Consider the following 19,652-nt stretch of genomic DNA (forward strand, 5'->3'; position numbering starts at 1 on the left):
GGCTCAGCGGCCATGGCTCACGGGCCCAGCCGCTCCGCGACATGTGGGATCTTCCCAGACTGGGGCACGAACCCGTGTCCCCTGCAGCGGCAGGCGGACTCTCAACCACTGCGCCACCAAGGAAGCCCTCAGCTTCCTCCTTAGTCTGCATTTGAAGCAGGACATGTTTATATTTCAAGATTCAATGTTCTAGTCATGAAATAAAACAAGTGTAAGAAAATTTTAATAACCTGTTTTCAAGCAAAAATCAACTCCCTAGTAACACAAATATTAACTAGTCACTAAAAACTTTTATTTAATATTTGTTCTAAGATTAAAGGCAAGCCAAAAATAACCATAGGGTATTTTTGTTCGAAGACTTCCACGCAAGCCAGTAATGCCCACAGGGTGAGGCAGTAAAGGGTAGTGACTAAAAGCACATCAGGCTCTGGAGTCAGGCAAACTGGGTTTGAATCCTGGCTCTGCCTCTCCAAGCTGTGTGACCAGTCTTGAGGATTTACTTTACCTCTTTCGGTTGTTTATTTTTACTTTACCTCTTTATCTTCTGAAAAATGAGGATAACAAAAATACCTACAGTAGAGGAGAGCTGCAGGAATAAACAGAAGCGAATGCAATAGAAGTGCTTTGTGCAGTGCCTGGTACACAGTGAGTAATCAATATATTTTAGTTATTATTATTCTCAAATACCACATAGAAAGGTGGTCGTTTTATTAATTAAATAATAAATATTATTTTATTAGTAAATCATCAATTGCTATTTTATTAATTATTGTTATTAATATTAATTAAATATTATTAAATGTTAATTTTTTAAATTTTAGTAAAATTTTTACTATTTGTGACAAAATATTCCTAAAAATATTTTAAAAATGAAAAAATATGAATTCCTTACCAATACAAGGATTTTAATGTTTTCTTTATATGCCTTATTTATTTTCTCAGGGAATTTCAAAGTCTTTCCATTTGTTACAACTACACTTAATTTTTTAAAAAACTACTACAGTTATTAACAAAAAAGAGATGTTGATTAAAAGTAAGGTCTTTGAATGAATAGTAAAGAAAAAGAATGTCCATATATTTTGCTAGGACAACTGGAACAAGTTCCTTACCCACCAATTAATTACTTGTAATTATATTTACAGTATTCTAGATTAAGTTGTCACTGGTAATCTCACAGGCAGTAAGGCAGTTTTGTTAAAACTAAGTTTCAAGGGCTTCCCTGGTGGCGCAGTGGTTGAGAGTCTGCCTGCCGATGCAGAGGACACGGGTTTGTGCCCCGGTTTGGGAAGATCCCACATGTCGCGGAGCGGCTGGGCCCGTGAGCCATGGCCGCTTAGCCTGCGCGTCCGGAGCCTGTGCTCCGCAACGGGAGAGGCCACAGTGAGAACTCTTAAATACTCAGGTTACATTTTCATTGATTCAACTCTTTTGCCAAGCAATTTGGCAAATGGGTATTCATCAAAAGCCGTAAAAGTATAAATACCGTTGGACCCAGGAATAACCCAGAAAAGGTTACACATGAAGATGTTAATTGTATTCTTTTTGGTTTTTTCCCCTTCTCCCTTTTTTTTTTTTTTTTTTTTTTTGGTAACAGCTGTATTGACCTCTCAGACAATTCACCTATTTAATGTGTACCATTCAATAGTTTTTAGTATATTTAGTTTGCAACCATCATCAAAATCAATTGTAAAATAGCTTCATCAAAAAGGAATGCCAAGGGCTTCCCTGGTGGCGCAGTAGTTGAGAATCTGCCTGCCGATGCAGGGGACACGGGTTCGAGTCCTGGTCTGGGAAGTTCCCACATGCCGCGGAGCAACTAGCCCCGTGAGCCACAATTACTGAGCCTGCGCGTCTGGAGCGTGCGCTCCGCAACAAGAGAGGCCACGATAGTGAGAGGCCCGCGCACTGCGATGAAGAGCGGCCCCCGCTCGCCGCAACTAGAGAAAGCCCTCGCACAGAAACGAGGAGCCAACACAGCCATAAATAAACAAATAAATAAATAAAATTTGAAAAAAAAAAAGGAATGCCAAAACTTTTACCTATCATTTCCCAATCCCATCCCCATCCTCAGTCTCAAGCAACCACTAATCTACTTTCTATCGATAGATTTGCCTATTCTGGACATTTCATACAAAAGGAATCATTATGCTAAGTGAAAGAAGCCAGCCACAAAGGACTGCACATTGTTTTCATGGGTCATTCATGTTACACCATATTTCAGTACCTCCTTATTATGGCCAAATAACATTCCATATTATAGATATACCACATTTGACTTACACTCGTGTTGTTTCACCTTTTTGGCCATTATGAATAATGCTGTTATGAACAGTCACGTACAAGTCTCTGTGTGGACAGGTTTACATTTCTCTTGACTACATATCTCGGAATGGAATTGGTATTATTCTTAAAGTAGTGAAAATCAGAAGCAATTTCATGGTCCTGCAGTGAATGGTATTGTGCAAAACAATGTTGCCAATGTGTTATAGAAGGAAGACCATGTAGCAATAAAGCCCACGTAAGAAAGACTACATGAGGTGAAAAAAGCAAAATACGATCCACCTAAAATCCTTCCTGGGCTTCCCTTCCCTGTTCTGTCATAGGTACCTGCCCCCTGCCCCAGCCTTCAATTCTCTGAGGACCAGCCACACTACCTTTCCGAGATTTTTAGAATGTCTCAGCTCGAGTCTTTGCACTTGTTGTTTCCTCTGCCTGTAACACTCTTTCCCCAATTCTATGCCCAAGTGGTTTCAAGTCTCACCTTAAATGTCTCTTCCTCACAGAAACCTCCTCTGATATCCCTGACTAGGCTAGGATTAAGTGTTTCCATAGCAGCCTGCAATTTTCCATCTTAATACTTTTGATACTGGTAATTGTTTATTCAGTCAGTAATAAAATATTGAGAACCTCTTACATGCAGGAATACAGGGTGAAATAAAACATGCAAGATCCCTGCCATCCTAGACCTTATATTCTAAGCAGAGAATACAATGTACGAGTAAGCAAATCAACGTACTGGGTGATTTTAGATAGTGATAATTAGCTCGGTGTTTGGATTGTAAACTCCATGAAGGTAGAAGCTATTTGTCCTGGTTAATTCCAGCTTGCTAGAGCTTATTAGCCCCTGGCTCGCTGAATAAGCTTAAAACAAATTTAAGTGACTTAAAATAGGCATATAAAAGACAAATGGAAATACAAATCAACTACTTCTGTAAATGGTTGAGTTTGAGGGTTTTCTTCTCTTTCAAAACTTTCTGTAATTCTACTCTTCTTTTTATAACTAAAACGATTAAAAGATGAGCAAAATTTACCATAGGTCCGTAAAGGAACCCCAAATAAAACACATTTATATGTCACCACTCACTCATTAAAGACCTGGTAATAAAACCTACTCGGAAATACTCAGATGTGTTGGTTAAGTGGATAGAATTCCCTTGGCGCGTTACAAAGCAGGTTCCCTGCTGCCAGCAATATAATTTACTGTTTTAGAAGGTGCCTGAGCCTACGCTCCCTGCAATTTCCCGATTTCTAATGCGCTTTAAAATCTCCCTCCACCCACGACGTGGCAGCGAAAAAACGCGCAATTCTATTTACACGTCAATGGTAAGAAGAGAACACAGAACTTTTTGCGAGGTCAACAAAGAACGCAAGATCTTTACACAACAGATCGCAGCCCTTTCTAACAAATCCTTTTACAAGCCCCAGAGACAAAGACAGACTGGATAAAACCACGTAACGCTCGGTTCGGTCAGAGGAGCATCCCTATAAGACCCCACCCCCAAGCGAAGCGCTCAGCTGCTTCTTTCTTCCCTGGGGCGCATGCGCAGCGCACTCTCCGGCCACCGCACGCCTCTTCCAGCGAGCTGAGGAGGCGCTTACGTCACCGTGCAGTCGAAGAGGAACCCTTCCTTTCCTCCAAGGAAAACGAGTCCATGCACATTTAGCTTCTCTTAGCCCTCCTCCCACCCCAATGCCAGAGATTTTCCCAGCCCGTTTCCAACAGCCCAGCTTTTTGCCGGACTTCTCTGTACGTTCGCTGGACGGAGAAGGCGGCGGGGAGGAAAACGGGAGAGGGTCCAGAGGCCAGTTCAGTGTTGTTTACAAGGAGTGAGCGCGTCTAGGAATCGGTCCGCGAGGGCGGAGCTGACGAAACCGGCACTTCTTTTTTCTTTCCCCTCCCTCCCCAGCCTTCCCCGCGAGCGGACGCGGCAGCGCCTCTGTCTCGTTTTTTCTTATTTTTTCCCCCCCTTTCCCCTTCCTTTTTTTTCCTTTTCTCCCTTTCCCCCCTTTCACCATTTCCCCTCGGAGGCGCTTCCCCCGGGCAGGGGCAGAGCCGGTCTCACCCCCCGCCTCTCCCCGGTCCCCGCCGCCCTATGGCGAGAGGGAACCCCCTCCCCACCCGGGCACAAGCGGCGGCGGTTGGAGGAGCGGGACCGGCGGCGGCCTCAGGTCCGGGGGCGTCATGGAACTAATTCGCTGACCGACCCACAGGCCGCAGCCGTGCGTCCCGCTCGAGCGCCAGCGCCCGCGCTCTCCGGCCCGGTTCCCCTTCTTCTCCCTCCTCAGTCGGCCCAGTCCTCGTCCCGCGCGCCCCGTCGCCGCGCGCTGAAGAAAATGAGGTGGTAACGGGCCGCCGGATGACCCCTCGTCACCACTGTGAGGCCTACAGCTCTGCCGGGGAGGAGGAGGAGGAGGAGGAAGAGGAGGAGAAGGTGAGCGGGCGGGGACGGGGGGGCTCCACGCGTCCCCGCGACCCGCGCGCGAGCCCCCTGCAGCCACGCGCCGCCGGCGCGCGCCCCTCGGCTGAGCCCCGCCCCCGCCGTCCCCTTCGGGAAACCTCCTGGACGCCCCTCTTGTCTCCTCGCGCCTACAACTCAGGCACCTGCCCAGTTTGGAAACGGCGCCGCTGGGTTCCCTTTCGGGCCAATTTTCCCGTCGGCGACTAACTTTCTTGCAGCAACAGCAAGCTGCCTCCTAGTGCGCGTTCTAGGGCCCGCGAGCCTGTGCGGTACACAAAGAAGGGGACACACCCCCGCCTCTAGATCTCGACGCCTCCGCGGGACCCGCGGGAACATCATTCACATTGCTGAGCGGGCGGGATGGGGGAGGAGGACGGATGAATGGGGTGAGCCGCTGCGGGAGCTCGGGGGAGGGGCACGTTTCCCGGGGTTGGGGTGAGTCGGGGGAATCTGGAGAGGAGGTGAGCTTTGAATTGCACCCTGTAGGGCAGATAATACCGGAAATTTGAAAAGAGGGCAGAAGCCCCTCTGCCGAGCTAGAAGTTCCACTGCAGATCGTTTTGTTAGGAGTTGAGAATTAGATGGCAAAATAGTGGAAGGTATCGCTCCGGAGGTAGGATGGAATCAGACTGGAGATCTTTGAATGTTAGGCTAAAATATTTAGCTTTTATTCTGTCAGCGGGAGACACTCAACGTTTGAGCAGCAGCAGTGTGGCTTTAGGATGTTAATAATAACACTTGTTGAGGCTTATTATCGGAGAGGCATCGTTATAAGTGGTTTGCAACTTATTGAATCTTCACGGGGCAGGTAGTTCAGGAGCATTTTACGGATGAGTGAAACTGAGGCTCCGTAAGATTAATTTTCCCACTAGAAGGCAGCTAGAACCCGGTGGCCAGAATTCCAGGCCAGGCAGTCTGTGCTATACAGTCTCTGTCCCGGAACAGATTAAAGGCAGAGGAAATAGAAGGGAACGGACAAATAGATTAAGAAAGAAGGGACAGGATTCAGATTTGCTAGTCTGGGACCATACGCATCAGAGATTCTAAACTTCTGGACTAGAAGAAGTTTCTCAATACTGATGAAGAGCAGACTAGTAGAATCAGCGTGTGTCGGGAAGGTGCACCGGGATGGTTTGCGGTTAAACTGAGATAAGTGAGTTTACGTGGCAATGTGACGTCCTAGTATCAGTAGTTTAGAATGGAACTCTAAAATGTTTCTTGGTCAAGATTGGAAGCTTAAAGTGTGTGTACATGTTCTATTCTGATTGTATACTACTTAAAAATGAAAAGTATTCATTTTTCTGTCCATGTTTCTTCATCTTTGAAGGGGGCTTAATAATAATACAGACTTAATAATTATACCCTCCTTTGTGTTTGAGGAGTTAATATGGCATAGTACTTTGAACAATACCTGGCCAAGTAGTAAGCACTCATTGTTTTTAGTTGTTAAGCACTTAACAAGTGTAAGCTCTTATTATTTATTTGGCACAGTGCTAAACTCTGGAGAGTGTTTGCCATCAAGGAACTCATGGCTAGTAGGAGAGACCAGCCTACAAGTAGTCAGCTCTCACGGAGCAATTAAATGCAAAAGTAGAATTATGTTCAAGTACATATGATGCAAATGACAACTCTGTAGGAAGGAGGGTGCAAGCTAGAGAAGGACATTTCAAGTTGAAAGAACAGTATGTGGAGAGTCATGGAGATTGGGATAAAGCAGAGTGTTTTGGAATTATAAGTACCTGTAGTTCATTATTAGGTTAAGGGCGTAAAGTCAAGGAGATAATAATAGAACATGAGGTTTTTGTATGGTCACATTAATAAATCCCTCTTCTTATAAGAGGAACTAAGATCCGGAAGTCAGCACCAGTACAAAATTATTAATGGAGTTGGTGTTTTGAACATAATAAATACAGTAATTCCATGTTAATGAAGTTGTTTCTGTTGTATACCCAGCACTGTGCAGCACTTTTCCTCAGAAGAGCAGGAGGCCCTGTATGCTGATTTGTAACATAGTTAATGCTGTACAATAAGTGTTTTATAAACTATTCACTCAGACATTAAGGTATTTGATAAACATAGAGGAAGAAGCAGAAGCAGCAATTGAAAGAATGGGAGGAGAAATGTGAAACGCTCAAGGTCAAAGTTTATGGAATATGCCAACCAAAATACAGTCTTTTTGTTTTTTAGTTCCTAGAGACTTTTCTGAGCGTTCAGAATTCTGAATGTGACCATTAATGGGCATAAAATAACAACATAAAACTATAAAGTTCTGTTATTTAAAACAGTAAGTTTACATTTTTAATGTTTGTGTTTTATTTCTTAGCAGGATTCATTTTTCATCTAGCTCAAATAATCTGTTTTAAAACATTAGAAAGCAGCCTTGTGGATTGTTAGTAAAAGAAGTAGAATTCAAGCCAGCGCTTTCTCCACTGTATCATATTTTAAAAAAGGAATGTAGAACATTTTCTCATAAATTATGGTTTCTGTTTTGTTTTGCTTTTTCTGTGTTGTTAACTTGTAAATAATTTCAAAAAGAAACTACCTGGATTCACTTATTTTCAGCCTTTTACTCCATTTGTTTTATCGTGTCTTCCCTCCCCTCATCTTCCACCCCCTCTCTCTACAGCATTCATTATGGCCCTTTACACCTAAATTTTTCAGTGTGTATTTCCTGAGAATAGGGATATTCTTTTACAGAGTCACAGTAAAGTTACCAACTTCAGTAAATTTTAAATTGATAATTTACTTTTGTCAAATCTGTCCAAATTCTCATTATGTCAGTTGACCCCAAAATGACCTTTATAGCATTTTTCTCTGCAGTACAGGATCCAGTCTAGGGTAAGGTACTGCACTTTTATTTTTCTGTAGCTTGGAAAATCTGGAACATCCCCACAGGTGTCCTCCATCCTTTTTGTTTCTCACTTGTATTATTTATACCTCATTTTTTAAAGTTTAAGGAAATTTGAACTCTTTTTTTTTTTTCCTTTGTTACATTTCCCTATTGTGAGCAAAGAATGATTGCTTTCTTTTCTTCTGTTGATACAGTGTGTTACACTGATTTATGAATGTTAAACCAACTTTGCCTTCCTGGGCTAAATCCCACTTGGTTATGGTGTATAATCCCTTTTTTATGTTTTCAGATACAGATTGCTAGTATTTTGTTGAGGAATTCTGCATCTGTATTTAAGAGATACTGGTCTGTAGTTTTCGTGCTGTTGTCTTTGGTTTTGGTAGCAGGATAATAACTGGCTTCATAAAATGAGAAGGCCTCCTCCTCTAGTTTTTGGAAGAGTTTGTGAAGAATTTGTATTAGTTTTTCTGTAAACGTTTGGTAGAATTCACCAGCAAAGACACTGGGGCACGGGCTTTTCTTTGACACTAGTTTCTTTACTAATTCAGTCTCTTTAGTACTTGGTATATGACTATTCAGCTTTTTCTGTTGTCAGTTTTGATAGTTTGTTTCTAGGTGTTTGTCTTTTTCATCTAAGTTGTCCAATTTATTTGCATACAATTGTTAATAAAAATTTCTTTATGATCCTTTTTATTTCTGTAACATAGGTAGTAATGTCCCTTCTTTATTCCTGATTTTAGTACTTGATCTCTTTTTTCTTGGGCAGTGTAGCTAATGGTTTGCAAATTTTGTTGATCTTTTCAAAGAACCAACTTTTTTGGTTTCATTGATTTTTCTCTATTTTTCTGTTCTCTACTTCCTTAATTTCCACTCTGATATTTATTATTTTCTTTCTTCTGACTTGCTTTAGGTATAGTTTGGTCTGTTTCTTCCAGTGTCTTAAAGTGGAAGGTTAGAGTGTTAACTTGTGATCTTTTTTTTTTCTTGTTTATTGAAGTATAGTTGATTTACAGTATTGTTTCAGGTGTATAGCAAAGTGATTCAGTTATACCTATGAGATCTTTTTTAATATAGGCATTTACAAGTATTTCATTGTTTCCTGTAAGTTTTAGTATGTTTGATCTTTTTTATTCATCTCAAAGTATTTTCTAATTTCCCTTATGATTTCTTCTTTGACGCAGATTCCTTTGTTTTAAAAAAGTTGTTATATCATCTAAATATTTGAAAGTCTTATTAAGGGCCTTAATTATAGAAGATTGAAGAACAAGAATCCCTTGAATCTGAACTTATACTTCTTTACATGACTCTATCCTATATGTTCCTGTCAGGTCCACCACCCATCCTACCCTAAAAGTAATCTTCAGAGGAATCATTGTAAAGGAAGAGTAATTACTAGGGGCAGCCACCCATTGGGGTATGCTGAGAAGGCTGGCAGATCCTGGTGAACCACCCTGTTGAGAGTAGCTAAAGGAATGAAATAAGTAAGTTTTGACAGGAGTTAATCAATTACAGACGAAGTTCGGTCTCCATCCAATATAGGTGTTTCTTCTAAATACGTCTAGACAGGTGAACATCTAGTTTATACTCTGTTTCTGACGTTGATATTTACGTTTGCATTCGATGAAGTTGTAGTGACTCTGTTTATCTAATTGTGGAGAATTTGAGAAAAGTACCAGTGCAACAAAATTGGAATCTCAGAACATCTAAGCAGAATGTAACAGTAGATAGAACTTAACAAGATGACTTTTTTTAAAGGAAAAAACGCATTTAACGTCCTGAACAAGGATGTAACGCACCTCCCGCCGCCCAAAGGCACCAAAAACCCATACAAGGTGGAGGTGGAGGGGAAGTTCACCTAAGAATTACCTTAGAAAGCCTTAAGAGTTTTAGTTGAGCATTAATTTTATCTGAATTGATAATGTGGTGTAGCCTTTAAAAAAATAGCTAATGATCTTAGACTGCATTAAATTAAACGTGCTAATTTAGAAGAGCAAAAACAATGTCATGTGAGAAACTTTTGAATGGTTTTTCAGCAATGCAGTGGATGAACTGGTGAGCATGATAGCAGCCTTTAAACATTGAAGAATTCACCTGTGAAAGAGATTAGACTTGGGTTTGTTTGTTTTGGTTATGGTTTTTTGTTTTTGGCCCCGAGGGTTGAAATGAGCCTTTGGTTGTGTCTCTGTTTCATCAGGATACCGTGGGATGGGCACTGTGAGTAATAAAAACATGACATTTGTAGATATGACTGCAAGGGAATTTATAATTTATTAGGGGAGATAGTTCTTGGAAGAAATTACCTTTGAGTTGGACCTTTCGGATAGTTATTATTTTCCACTTTCTAAGTTATTTAACTTTATTCTGCTTAGTATGAAAAGCACTTCATGCTTGATATAGAAAAATTGCAAAAACCCAGGAGTTTAAAGAAGCAAAAAGAAAAAAAATTACAATCCAGTTAACCAGTTTGCAATAGGTTGAATAGTAAGTGAAGTATGTGGGTGATAAATAGGAAAGAGGATAGTAGCTGAAGTTGGGGCAGAGGGAACATGGAAATTGAAGATTAGGTTTGTATTTTTTGTTTTTTCAAATTTTAAATTTTTATCAAAAATTAGGAACTTTTCACATGTTAATTCTAGACATTGAATTTTTTTAAAAAGAATCCCTGGAATTTGAAGCATATTACGTAATACAGGTCCAGAGTTGAAAAACGGGAATAGTTATATGAGGTCTATAATGAAAAACCACATTCCTCTGCTGCTTGGCTTCTCCACCCTTTTCTCATTCCCCAGAGGTTAATCACTCTCAGCTCTTACCTATTTCTCTTGTTATTTAAGATCATATTTTCAAGTAACTTACCTATTGCTGTTTTTTCGATATTTAAGTTTTAGATATTATTTATGGTTTTCCTTTGAAGTATAAAGATGAGGCTCTCATTCTACCTTCTCCCAACACCCCTCATCCTGCCAGTGTAGTTTTATTACAGCGTTTGTGTTGAAATCTCTATCCAGTATTTTATTATTATTGCTGTGTAAATATTGTGGTATATTATTATGTTTATTGTCTTGCATCATCTCTTTCTCTGAATTTAATAACCTTATCAGTTGCTTAGCTTCATCAATCTAGTTAAGTCTTTTCACATTCTTCAGCAGCTTTTCAATCCAATTTTCCATACACAGTCAAACCTCTGTAGTTTCCTTTTTTTTTTAAGAAACATAGAAACGTCTCTCGGACTCTGAGATGCCTTGTACTGTGTTGCTCTTTAGACTTGCTGCTCATTTTAGATTGCCAGTTACTCTACTGTTGAGCTTTCTAGATCAACATCGTCCAGTAGAACTTACTGCATTGATAGAAATGTTCCTTTCCTGCACTGTCCAGTGCAGTATCCACTGGCCACATGTGACAGCTGAGCACTTGAAATGGGGCTGGTGTGACTGAGGAATTATTTTTTAATTTTATTCAATTCTAATTTTAATGGCTACACGTGTAGCTAGTGGACACTGTAGTGGGAGCACAATTCAAGATGGTTTCATACTTAAAGGGGGGGATAGTCTAATACTGATTCAGTAGAAATGGGTGGGATTTAATGTAATTGATGTAATTTTTTTTTTTTTTTTTTTTTTGTGGTATGCGGACCTCTCACTGTTGTGGCTTCTCCCGTTGCGGAGCACAGGCTCCGGACGCGCAGGCCCAGCGGCCATGGCTCACGGGCCCAGCCGCTCCGCGGCATGTGGGATCCTCCCGGACAGGGGCACGAACCCGTGTCCCCTGCATCGGCAGGCGGACTCTCAACCACTGCGTCACCAGGGAAGCCCGATGTAACTTTTTTTTTAATGAAAAGAGGGTTTAGCCCTTATCTGTGTAGATTTTTAAGAGAAATATTTGGGACAAATATTCTAAGAATTCCTAGTCTAAAAAGCCTGTGACTTAAAATTTTTTGACACAGTGATAATATGTTTTGATCAAAGTCCTAAGGTTCTGTCAATTATATGGTCATGTTTTTATTCTCTTTACAACTGAATTTCAGGTTTAAAGTGAGAATGTTTTAGATAAGTGATGATTATGGTAACATTTTAATGTATGATATCTTAAAGAGCTGTAAAATCCTATATTGGCTCATAACATTTTTATTTTGTTTTATGAATTGCTTCATAAGTACCAACATATTTATATTATGCTACAGTTACTATATATATAATTAAATATAGAGCATTGTTTTATATTTGATTTTATAGGTAGCTACATCAAGCTGGGCGGCAGGCAGATCCAAAGGATATCATGAAGTTTCCAGGGCCATTGGAAAACCAGAGATTGTCTTTCCTGTTGGAAAAGGCAATCTCCAGGGAAGCCCAGATGTGGAAAGTGAATGTGCCGAAAATGCCTACAAATCAGGTAATGATTTCTCTTTTCACTGTAGACAGGTGACTTTTATTAGAACTAAGTGTACTACTATCATATGTAATAGCATCTTGACACTGTATTGGAGAAATATGTACCATTAAATATATGCTCTATTCTTTACTTGAGAAACATCTCCTTGTTTCATTCTGAAACAAAACAAAAATGAACTGTTTTTGTTTGTTTTGTTTTATCTGAGTTACACCTTTAGGAAGCTAGGTATGTCCCTCCTCTTTTCTTGTAGTACAATACTTAAAATAATAAGCCTTCTTTATTTCTAGATATATAGTTTGCCACAGAGGCTGAACACAGTCAAATCCTTGTCTTTAGTGATCAACGACTTTCTCTTTCATGAATATAAGGAATTCACTTAAACTGCTATTGTAATGTCAATGTTGAAAGCTTATAGGGAGATAATCAGCAGCTGACCTCTCAATTACTGTTGGCTGTATGCCTTTTAGAAATTTCATATAGAGTTATTTTTTCCAAATAACTATGAAATTTGTCTATCCCAAAAGCTTACTATGTAATATGTCTTACACATCTTTTTATCCCTAGTACCTAGCATTGTGTTTGGGATAAAAAGTAATGGCCGAGAAATTTTTGGTATGTGTAGGCAAATGACAGTATCTAATCTCCTCCTGTGTTGGTTTAGGTTAATCTTTGCTCATAGGTTATTGATATCTGAATGCTTTTTCTAATTCCAACCTACTTTTATCTTCTTTCCCACAAGCTAAAGAAATACATGTCTTCCGTTTACTGTTATCTAATTGTCATTTAGTGAATTGAAGATTAGTTAGCCTGAATGAATGCCTTTTATACTAGGAGCATTTGCATGTGCTATCACATTTAATATCTCATTTAATCCTTTGAAAAAGGCAGTAGTCCCAATTTGTTCAAGACTTCAACTAGTAAGTAGCAGAGTTATAATTTTGAACCTGAGGCAGTTCTCTTCCCATTATACTTTGTTTTTCATTTTTTATTTTTGTATGCTTGTGTGATTTTTAGATGACTGGGGATTCAATCATTCAGTAAATATTTATTAAGTATCTGCCATATTCTGAACACTGTTCTAATAAGCCTCAAAGCTTTATTACAGCTGCTTTTAGAACCATTTCTTTCATTTTTCTCCTACTATCTCCTTGAGTCAGCATGCAACCAACAATGATACACTTTTATAACATGGTCTTTGAAGGTGATATTCTACCAAGATTATAGTATATTGCTATATTATCATTTAATCTGGCCTATTTTTATAGGTATTTTAACAAATATTACTAAGATGTTAGACCAGAGAACAGAACACTATTGGAACTTCTAAGAGGGATCTATTTAAGGTTTTGCCTTTAGTAATGTCAGGTAGAAGCCATACTTAATTCTTGTAAAATGTGTGTGGGCTTGGTCTGGTGGGTATAGGAGATAAGATAGAGATTGGAGTAAAGAGTTATAGGGGCTTGAGCCACTTGACAGGGTAACCCCAGGGACACTTCTCTATTCTAGTTCTAATTCTTTTTTCTTATGTGACTCTCAGGGACTGGCTTTTCTACTTCCCTTTCCAATATTGCTTCTAACCATGATTTATCTCCTTCTTGACTCCTCCTTGCATAAGAGAAACAATCTTGTCTCTAAAGTTTAGCATCTAAACCATATATGTATCTTTTCCAACTTTCCTTTTTAATTTTTTGGGAGGGGGTGCTGGTTAAAACAGAAAAATAAAATATTTTTAAGCTTTTTTCCCTCCAGTTTTCTTATTCCTACTGCTTCCTTCACCTAAACTCTACTTCAGGGTCATTCTCTCACAGTTTTCTTGTCATTTACATTATCCTATCTTGCAGTTTAGGACAGAGTGGTCATGCAAAAATATTACACACCTATCACTCCCCTTCTGTTTGCTTCCCCAGCACTCTATACTTCCTGTATGATAGCACACAATATTATAATTCTCTGATGATTTGACCAAGTTCCATTGAGGTAGAGTTGTCATTTTTGTTTATTGACATATAATAGGCTCACAGTAAACACTTGTTAAATGAACGTTGATTATCATTTCTTTATAATTCATCCAGGTTGGAGGAGTTCTTTTATATAATAATAGTATTTTCAAGTACACAGCCATTTTTTTACAAATTTGGGGGAAAAAAATTAAAGACTGGTTACAGTGACATGTATTTTCAGATATTCTCAATTTATTTTGATGTACAGAGTGCTTTTGATATACAAAGGTAAACCTTGCCTCAAGCTGTTTATATAAAGATGATTTCCATTAGAAATTTGAGAAGGAACCTTAAAGGCCATCTAATTATGTGGTTTTCAAATAACAGGATCTTGAACCACTAGGCTACTAGGTGTATGAGAATCACCCAGGAGGCTTCTTACAGATTCCAGGCCCCTCCCAGACCTACGTTGCTTGTGGTGGCAACTATGGAATTTGTATTTTAAAAAAACTTCAGTTTTATTGATATGTGTTAGGTTTGGGAAACACTGATTTAGTCTAACCACAAAATAAAAGAAAAAGTTCTGACATCTAGGATAAGTGATCCTCTACTTTGGATACTTTGTCCATTCCACCATAGAAAAGCTCTATCAATTATTGGAAAGTTTTTCCTGAATTGAACCTGAAAACTGCTGCTTTCTAGTGGCTACTTACTGGTTCTAGTTCTCTCCGCTGGAGCAGTACAGAAAATATTCATTTTATATTTTAAATGATAGCCCTTTATCTACTTACAGTCAGGTGTTAAGCTCTCAAAGTCATCTCTTCTCCTGGTTGAATATCCTTTGTTCTTTAACCATTTTTCATTTGACAAGATTGTGCCTCTCAGTTTTTCTTTCTCTATGTATACTCTTTAATTTACTGTGTTTCTTAAATTGTGACATTAGAGTTGTGGTCATTAATGAGCAATAAAGTGCAACTATTACCTCACTTTATCTTGGCTTGATAATTTCATTAATATAGCCCTAAATTAAAAAAAAGTTTTATGCTTTAGCAGCAGTGTCATGTTGTTGGCTTATACTGAACTTGTTTTTAAAACCTTGTTGGTTTTGTTTCTCTACTTTTAAGCAGAGTTTCCCTTATCCTAGGTGTACTTTTAAAATTTTTAACTTAGGTGCACTGTTTCATATTTATTCTTACTAAGTTTCAAATTGTTGATGCTGGCCCATTTTTCTGGCTTTAAAATTATGATTGTTATGTAATGTATTGACTTTGTCCTTTTTGTACCATCTGTAGACTTGGTAAACAAATAAATCTATTTTGCCCATAGGTTTTGTTTCTTTTCCTTAAGTAAACAGTTTCTTAAAGTATATGTATACGGATCATAAGTGTACAACTGTATAAATTTTCACAAAATAACACTGTGTAACCACCACATTACTAGCACCTCCTTGTGTCCTCTTATAGTTACTACCATCTGTCCCCTCCCCACAAAAAAACCATTATCCTAATATCACAGATTAGTTTTTCCTTGTTTTGAATTATATTTGTATATGGAATCATAAAGTGTGTACTGGCCGCCTTTGCTCAGCATTTTCTTTGGTGTAAGATGCATCCATGGTACTTCATGTAGCCATAGTTAATTTACTTCTCATTTCCATGTATTATTCCATCATATGAATTCATTTATCCATTCTGCTGTTGATGGTCATTAGAGTCTTTTTTTGTGCTTGTCATTTGTTGAACATATGTGTACATTACTGTTGAGTATATTCCTAGGGGTAGAATTCCTAGAACCTAGAATATGTGTATACTCAGGTTTAGCAGATACCACCAGTTGTGTTACTTACCAAAGTTGTTATACCACGTTTACACCACATTTTTTTTTTTTACCCCTTATAGCAGAATATGAAAGTCCCAAGTTCCTCTGCATCTTTGCCAACCCTTGGCATTGTCTTTTTCATTTTAGTTATCACGGTGAGTGTTGTAGTATCACATTGGGTTTTAATTTGCATTTCCTTGATAACTAATGATATTCAGCAGCTTTTCATATGCTTATTTGGCCATTAGATATCCTTTCTTGGTTAAATGTCTGTTCAAATCTTTCACCTGTGTTCCATTGACTTCCTTTTTAAATTGTTAAGAGTTCTTTCTTTTGCAGGCTCTGTGTATTACACATATCTTCAGCTCTATTTGTGTTGACTTTTGATGAATAGAAGTTCTTAATTTTTAATGACCTAATTATCAAAAAAATTTTTTTGCTTAGTCCTTTGAAAGAAATGTTTGCCTAACTGACAAAGGATTAATCTCCAAAATATATAAGCAGCTCATGCAGCTCAATATCAAAAAAACAAACAACTGAATCCATAAATGGGCAGAGAATACCTAAATAGACATTTCTCCAAAGTAGACATACAGATTGCCAACAAACACATGAAAAGATGCTCAACATCACTAATCATTAGAGAAATGCAAATCAAAACCACAATGAGGTATCATCTCACACCGGTCAGAAAGGCCATCATCAAAAAATCTACAAACAGTAAATGCTGGAGAGGGTGTGGAGAAAAGGGAACCCTCCTGCACTGTTGGTGGGAATGTAAGTTGATGCAGCCACTGTGGAGAACAGTATGGAGCTTCCTTAAAAAAACTAAAAATAGAACTACTGTATGACCCAGCAGTCCCACTACTGGGCATATACCCGGAGAAAACCATAATTCAAAAGATACATGTATCACAGAGTTCACTGCAGCACTATTTACAATAGCCAGGACATGGAAGCAACCTAAGTGTCCATCGACAGATGAATGGATAAAGGTGTGGCACATATATAAAGTGGAATATCCCTCAGCCATAAAAAGGAATGAAATTGAGTTATTTGCAATGAGGTGGATAGACCTAGAGTCTGTCATACAGAGTAAAGTAAGTCAGAAAGAGAAAAACAAATACCGTATGCTAACGTACATTTATGGAATCTAAAAAAGCGGTACTGATGAACCTAGTGGCAGGGCAGGAATAAAGATGCAGACTTAGAGAATGGACTTGAGGACCACAGGGGGAAGGGGAAGCTGGGACGAAATGAGAGTAGCATGACTATGTACACTACCAGATGTAGAATAGATAGCTAGTGGGAAGCTGCTGTGTAGCACAGGGAGATCAGCTCGATGCTTTGTGAGGACCTAGAGGGGTGGGATAGGAAGGGTGGGAGGGAGGCTCAAGAGGGAGGAGATATGGGGATATATGGCTACATATAGCTGATTCACTTTGTTGTACAAAATAAATTAACATTGTAAAGCAATTATACTCCAATAAAGATACTAAAAAAAAATTTGCCTAATCCAAGGTAATGAAGATAGGATTTTGTTTTTCCTTTTTGGTATGGTGTGAAGTAGGAGGAGTCAAGAATAATTTTTCTCCATATGGAAAACCAGTATCATTTATTAGAAAGACATTTTTCGCCATTGCCCTGCAATGTACTTCTTTTTTCTTTATTTATTTGGCCGCGTCAGGTCTTAGTTGCAGCACGTGGGATATTCTTTGCCGCTTACGGGATCTTTGTTGCGGCACATGGGACCTTTTAGTTGCAGCATGGGGAATCTAGTTCCCTGACCAGGGATCGAACCCAGGCCCCCTGCATTGGGAGCGTGGAGTCTTAGCCACTGAACCACCAGGGAAGTCCCCCTGTGATACATACTTTTGTTTTTAATCAAGTGACTGCTGTATATGAGTAGATACATTTGTGGGTTAGTTTCTTGCCCCTTTTTTCATCATTGGTCTGTTTGCCTCTATTTAATACCACACTGCCTCAGTTATTGTAGCATTATAATAAGCCTTTGGTGGCATAAACTTTGTTCTTTTTTTTAAGATTGTCTTGGCTATTTTAAGCCCTTTGTTCTTCCATATGTATTTTTAAATATAGTTGTCAGTTTTTGAAAAATAAAAAAATTTGGGGGTTTTGGTCTGTAGATTGATTTGGGGAAGAATTAACATGTTTATAATATGAGTCTTCTATTCCCTTGACATAGAGTATTTCTCCATTTTTCTTTAAAGATGGTCTTCAGTTTCTTTTAACGTTTGGTGATTTAGGTTTATTCCTGGGTATTTGAGTCTTGTTGAGGCTATTACAAATGGTATTGTTTTAAATTTTTTATTTTTTTACATGCTTGCTTCTATATGCTGGTATATAGAAATAAAATAGATTTTTATATAGACCATACTAAATTAACTTACTAATAGTTTGCCGAGTCTTTAGGATTTTCTGTGTATTATACTCAGTCATGTCAGATGTGAATAATCATGGTTTTATTTAGTTCTTTCCAGTCCTTATACTTTCTATATTTCTGTTTTACAGAATTAGCTAGGGTTTCCAGAACACTGCTGAAGTCTGAATTTGAGGAGAAAGTTTTCAGTATTTCACCATTAACTATAATATTTGCTGTATATTTCTTAATCTTTATTAGATTAAGAAGTTCCTTTCTCTGCCTTAGTTTGCTAAGAGATTTTTTTCATTAATAGGTGTTGAATTTTTATACATCATTGGATTTTGTTAATATTTTGGTTAGGCATTTTGCATCTGTGGTCATGGGTCAGATTGGTTTGTAATGCCTTTGTCAAGTTTTCATGGTAAAGTTATGCTGGCTTTGTAAAATGAGTTGGGAAGTATTCCTGCTTTTTTTTTTTTCAGTGCTCTCAGTTTGTTTAGATTAATATTATTTCTTAAATGTCGGAAGGTTTTACTGCAGAGCCACTGGGGCCTACAAATTCATTTGTGGGAAAGTATTTAATAATCAGTCCCATTTCTTTGGTAAATATGAGGCTAATCAGGTCTTCATTTAAATCTTATCTCAGTTTTGGTGAGTTGCGTTTTTCAAGGAATTTATTCATTTCATCTAAATTTTCAAATTATTTGTGTAAAGTTACTCATATCCTCTTTTTAACATCTAAAGGGTCCATAGTGATGTTCCCTTTTTCATTTCTTAGTTGATTTGTGCTTTTTCTTTCTTAATCACCCTTTCTAGAGGTCTGTCAGTCTTTCAGTTCTGTTGATTTTCCCAATTATACATTTGTCTTTTTTTTTTAGTTTTGCTCTTTTTTTCGTTATTTCTGTCTACTTTCTTTATATAATTTGCTGTTCTTTATCTTGAGATAGATGCTTAAATAATTGGTTTTCCAGTTTTCTTCTTTTTTAATATACTCATTTAGAGCTATAAATTTTCTTCAAAGCATAGCTGTCCACCCTTGCCTAGTTTGTTGTTAGGTCCCGTATTGGGTTCTTAATTTTTTTTTTTTTTTGCCGTACGCGGGCCTCTCACTGTTGTGGCCTCTCCCGCTGCGGAGCGCAGGCTCAGCGGCCATGGCTCACAGGCCCAGCCGCTCCGCGGCATGTGGGATCTTCCTGGACCAGGGCACGAACCCACGTCTCCTGCATCAGCAGGTGGACTCTCAACCACTGCGCCACCAGGGAAGCCCATGCCTCGTTATTTTTGATTGGTTGCTGACCATTATGAAAAATTGTAGAGGCTCTAGATGCTATCTTTCTGCAGGATGGTTCAGTCTTCCCTCTGGTGGGCAAACTGAAGAGGAGGTTAATCACTTTAATCCACTGAGCTGTGCTGATTGGAGGCTGGGTTGCTGTTGGGTATGGCTTCATCACCTCTGGTTGTCCCCAACTCCTAGAGTGTAGCCAAGGATTCCAGCTGAGAGCTTGGAGTGTTTACTAGTGCCCCTTATTCCTGAA

The 19,652-nt window shown here is 38.7% G+C and overlaps 1 protein-coding gene across 1 annotated transcript in view; it reads left to right on the forward strand.

Annotated features, from left to right (window-relative positions):
• The first annotated feature begins 4,172 nt into the window (after positions 1–4,172).
• The window catches only part of CCNI (cyclin I), a 32,328-nt gene continuing 16,848 nt past the window's right edge, over positions 4,173–19,652 (forward strand). Inside the window, 3 exon segments of the mRNA XM_082652789.1 lie at positions 4,173–4,712; positions 11,823–11,876; positions 11,878–11,979. Coding sequence (XP_082508915.1) covers positions 4,638–4,712; positions 11,823–11,876; positions 11,878–11,979 — 231 coding nt within the window. The 5' untranslated portion in view covers positions 4,173–4,637.

Source organism: Grampus griseus (genome assembly GCF_964374135.1).
Source record: "Grampus griseus genome assembly, chromosome: 4".
In the NCBI taxonomy this organism is placed as follows: Eukaryota; Metazoa; Chordata; class Mammalia; order Artiodactyla; family Delphinidae; genus Grampus; species Grampus griseus.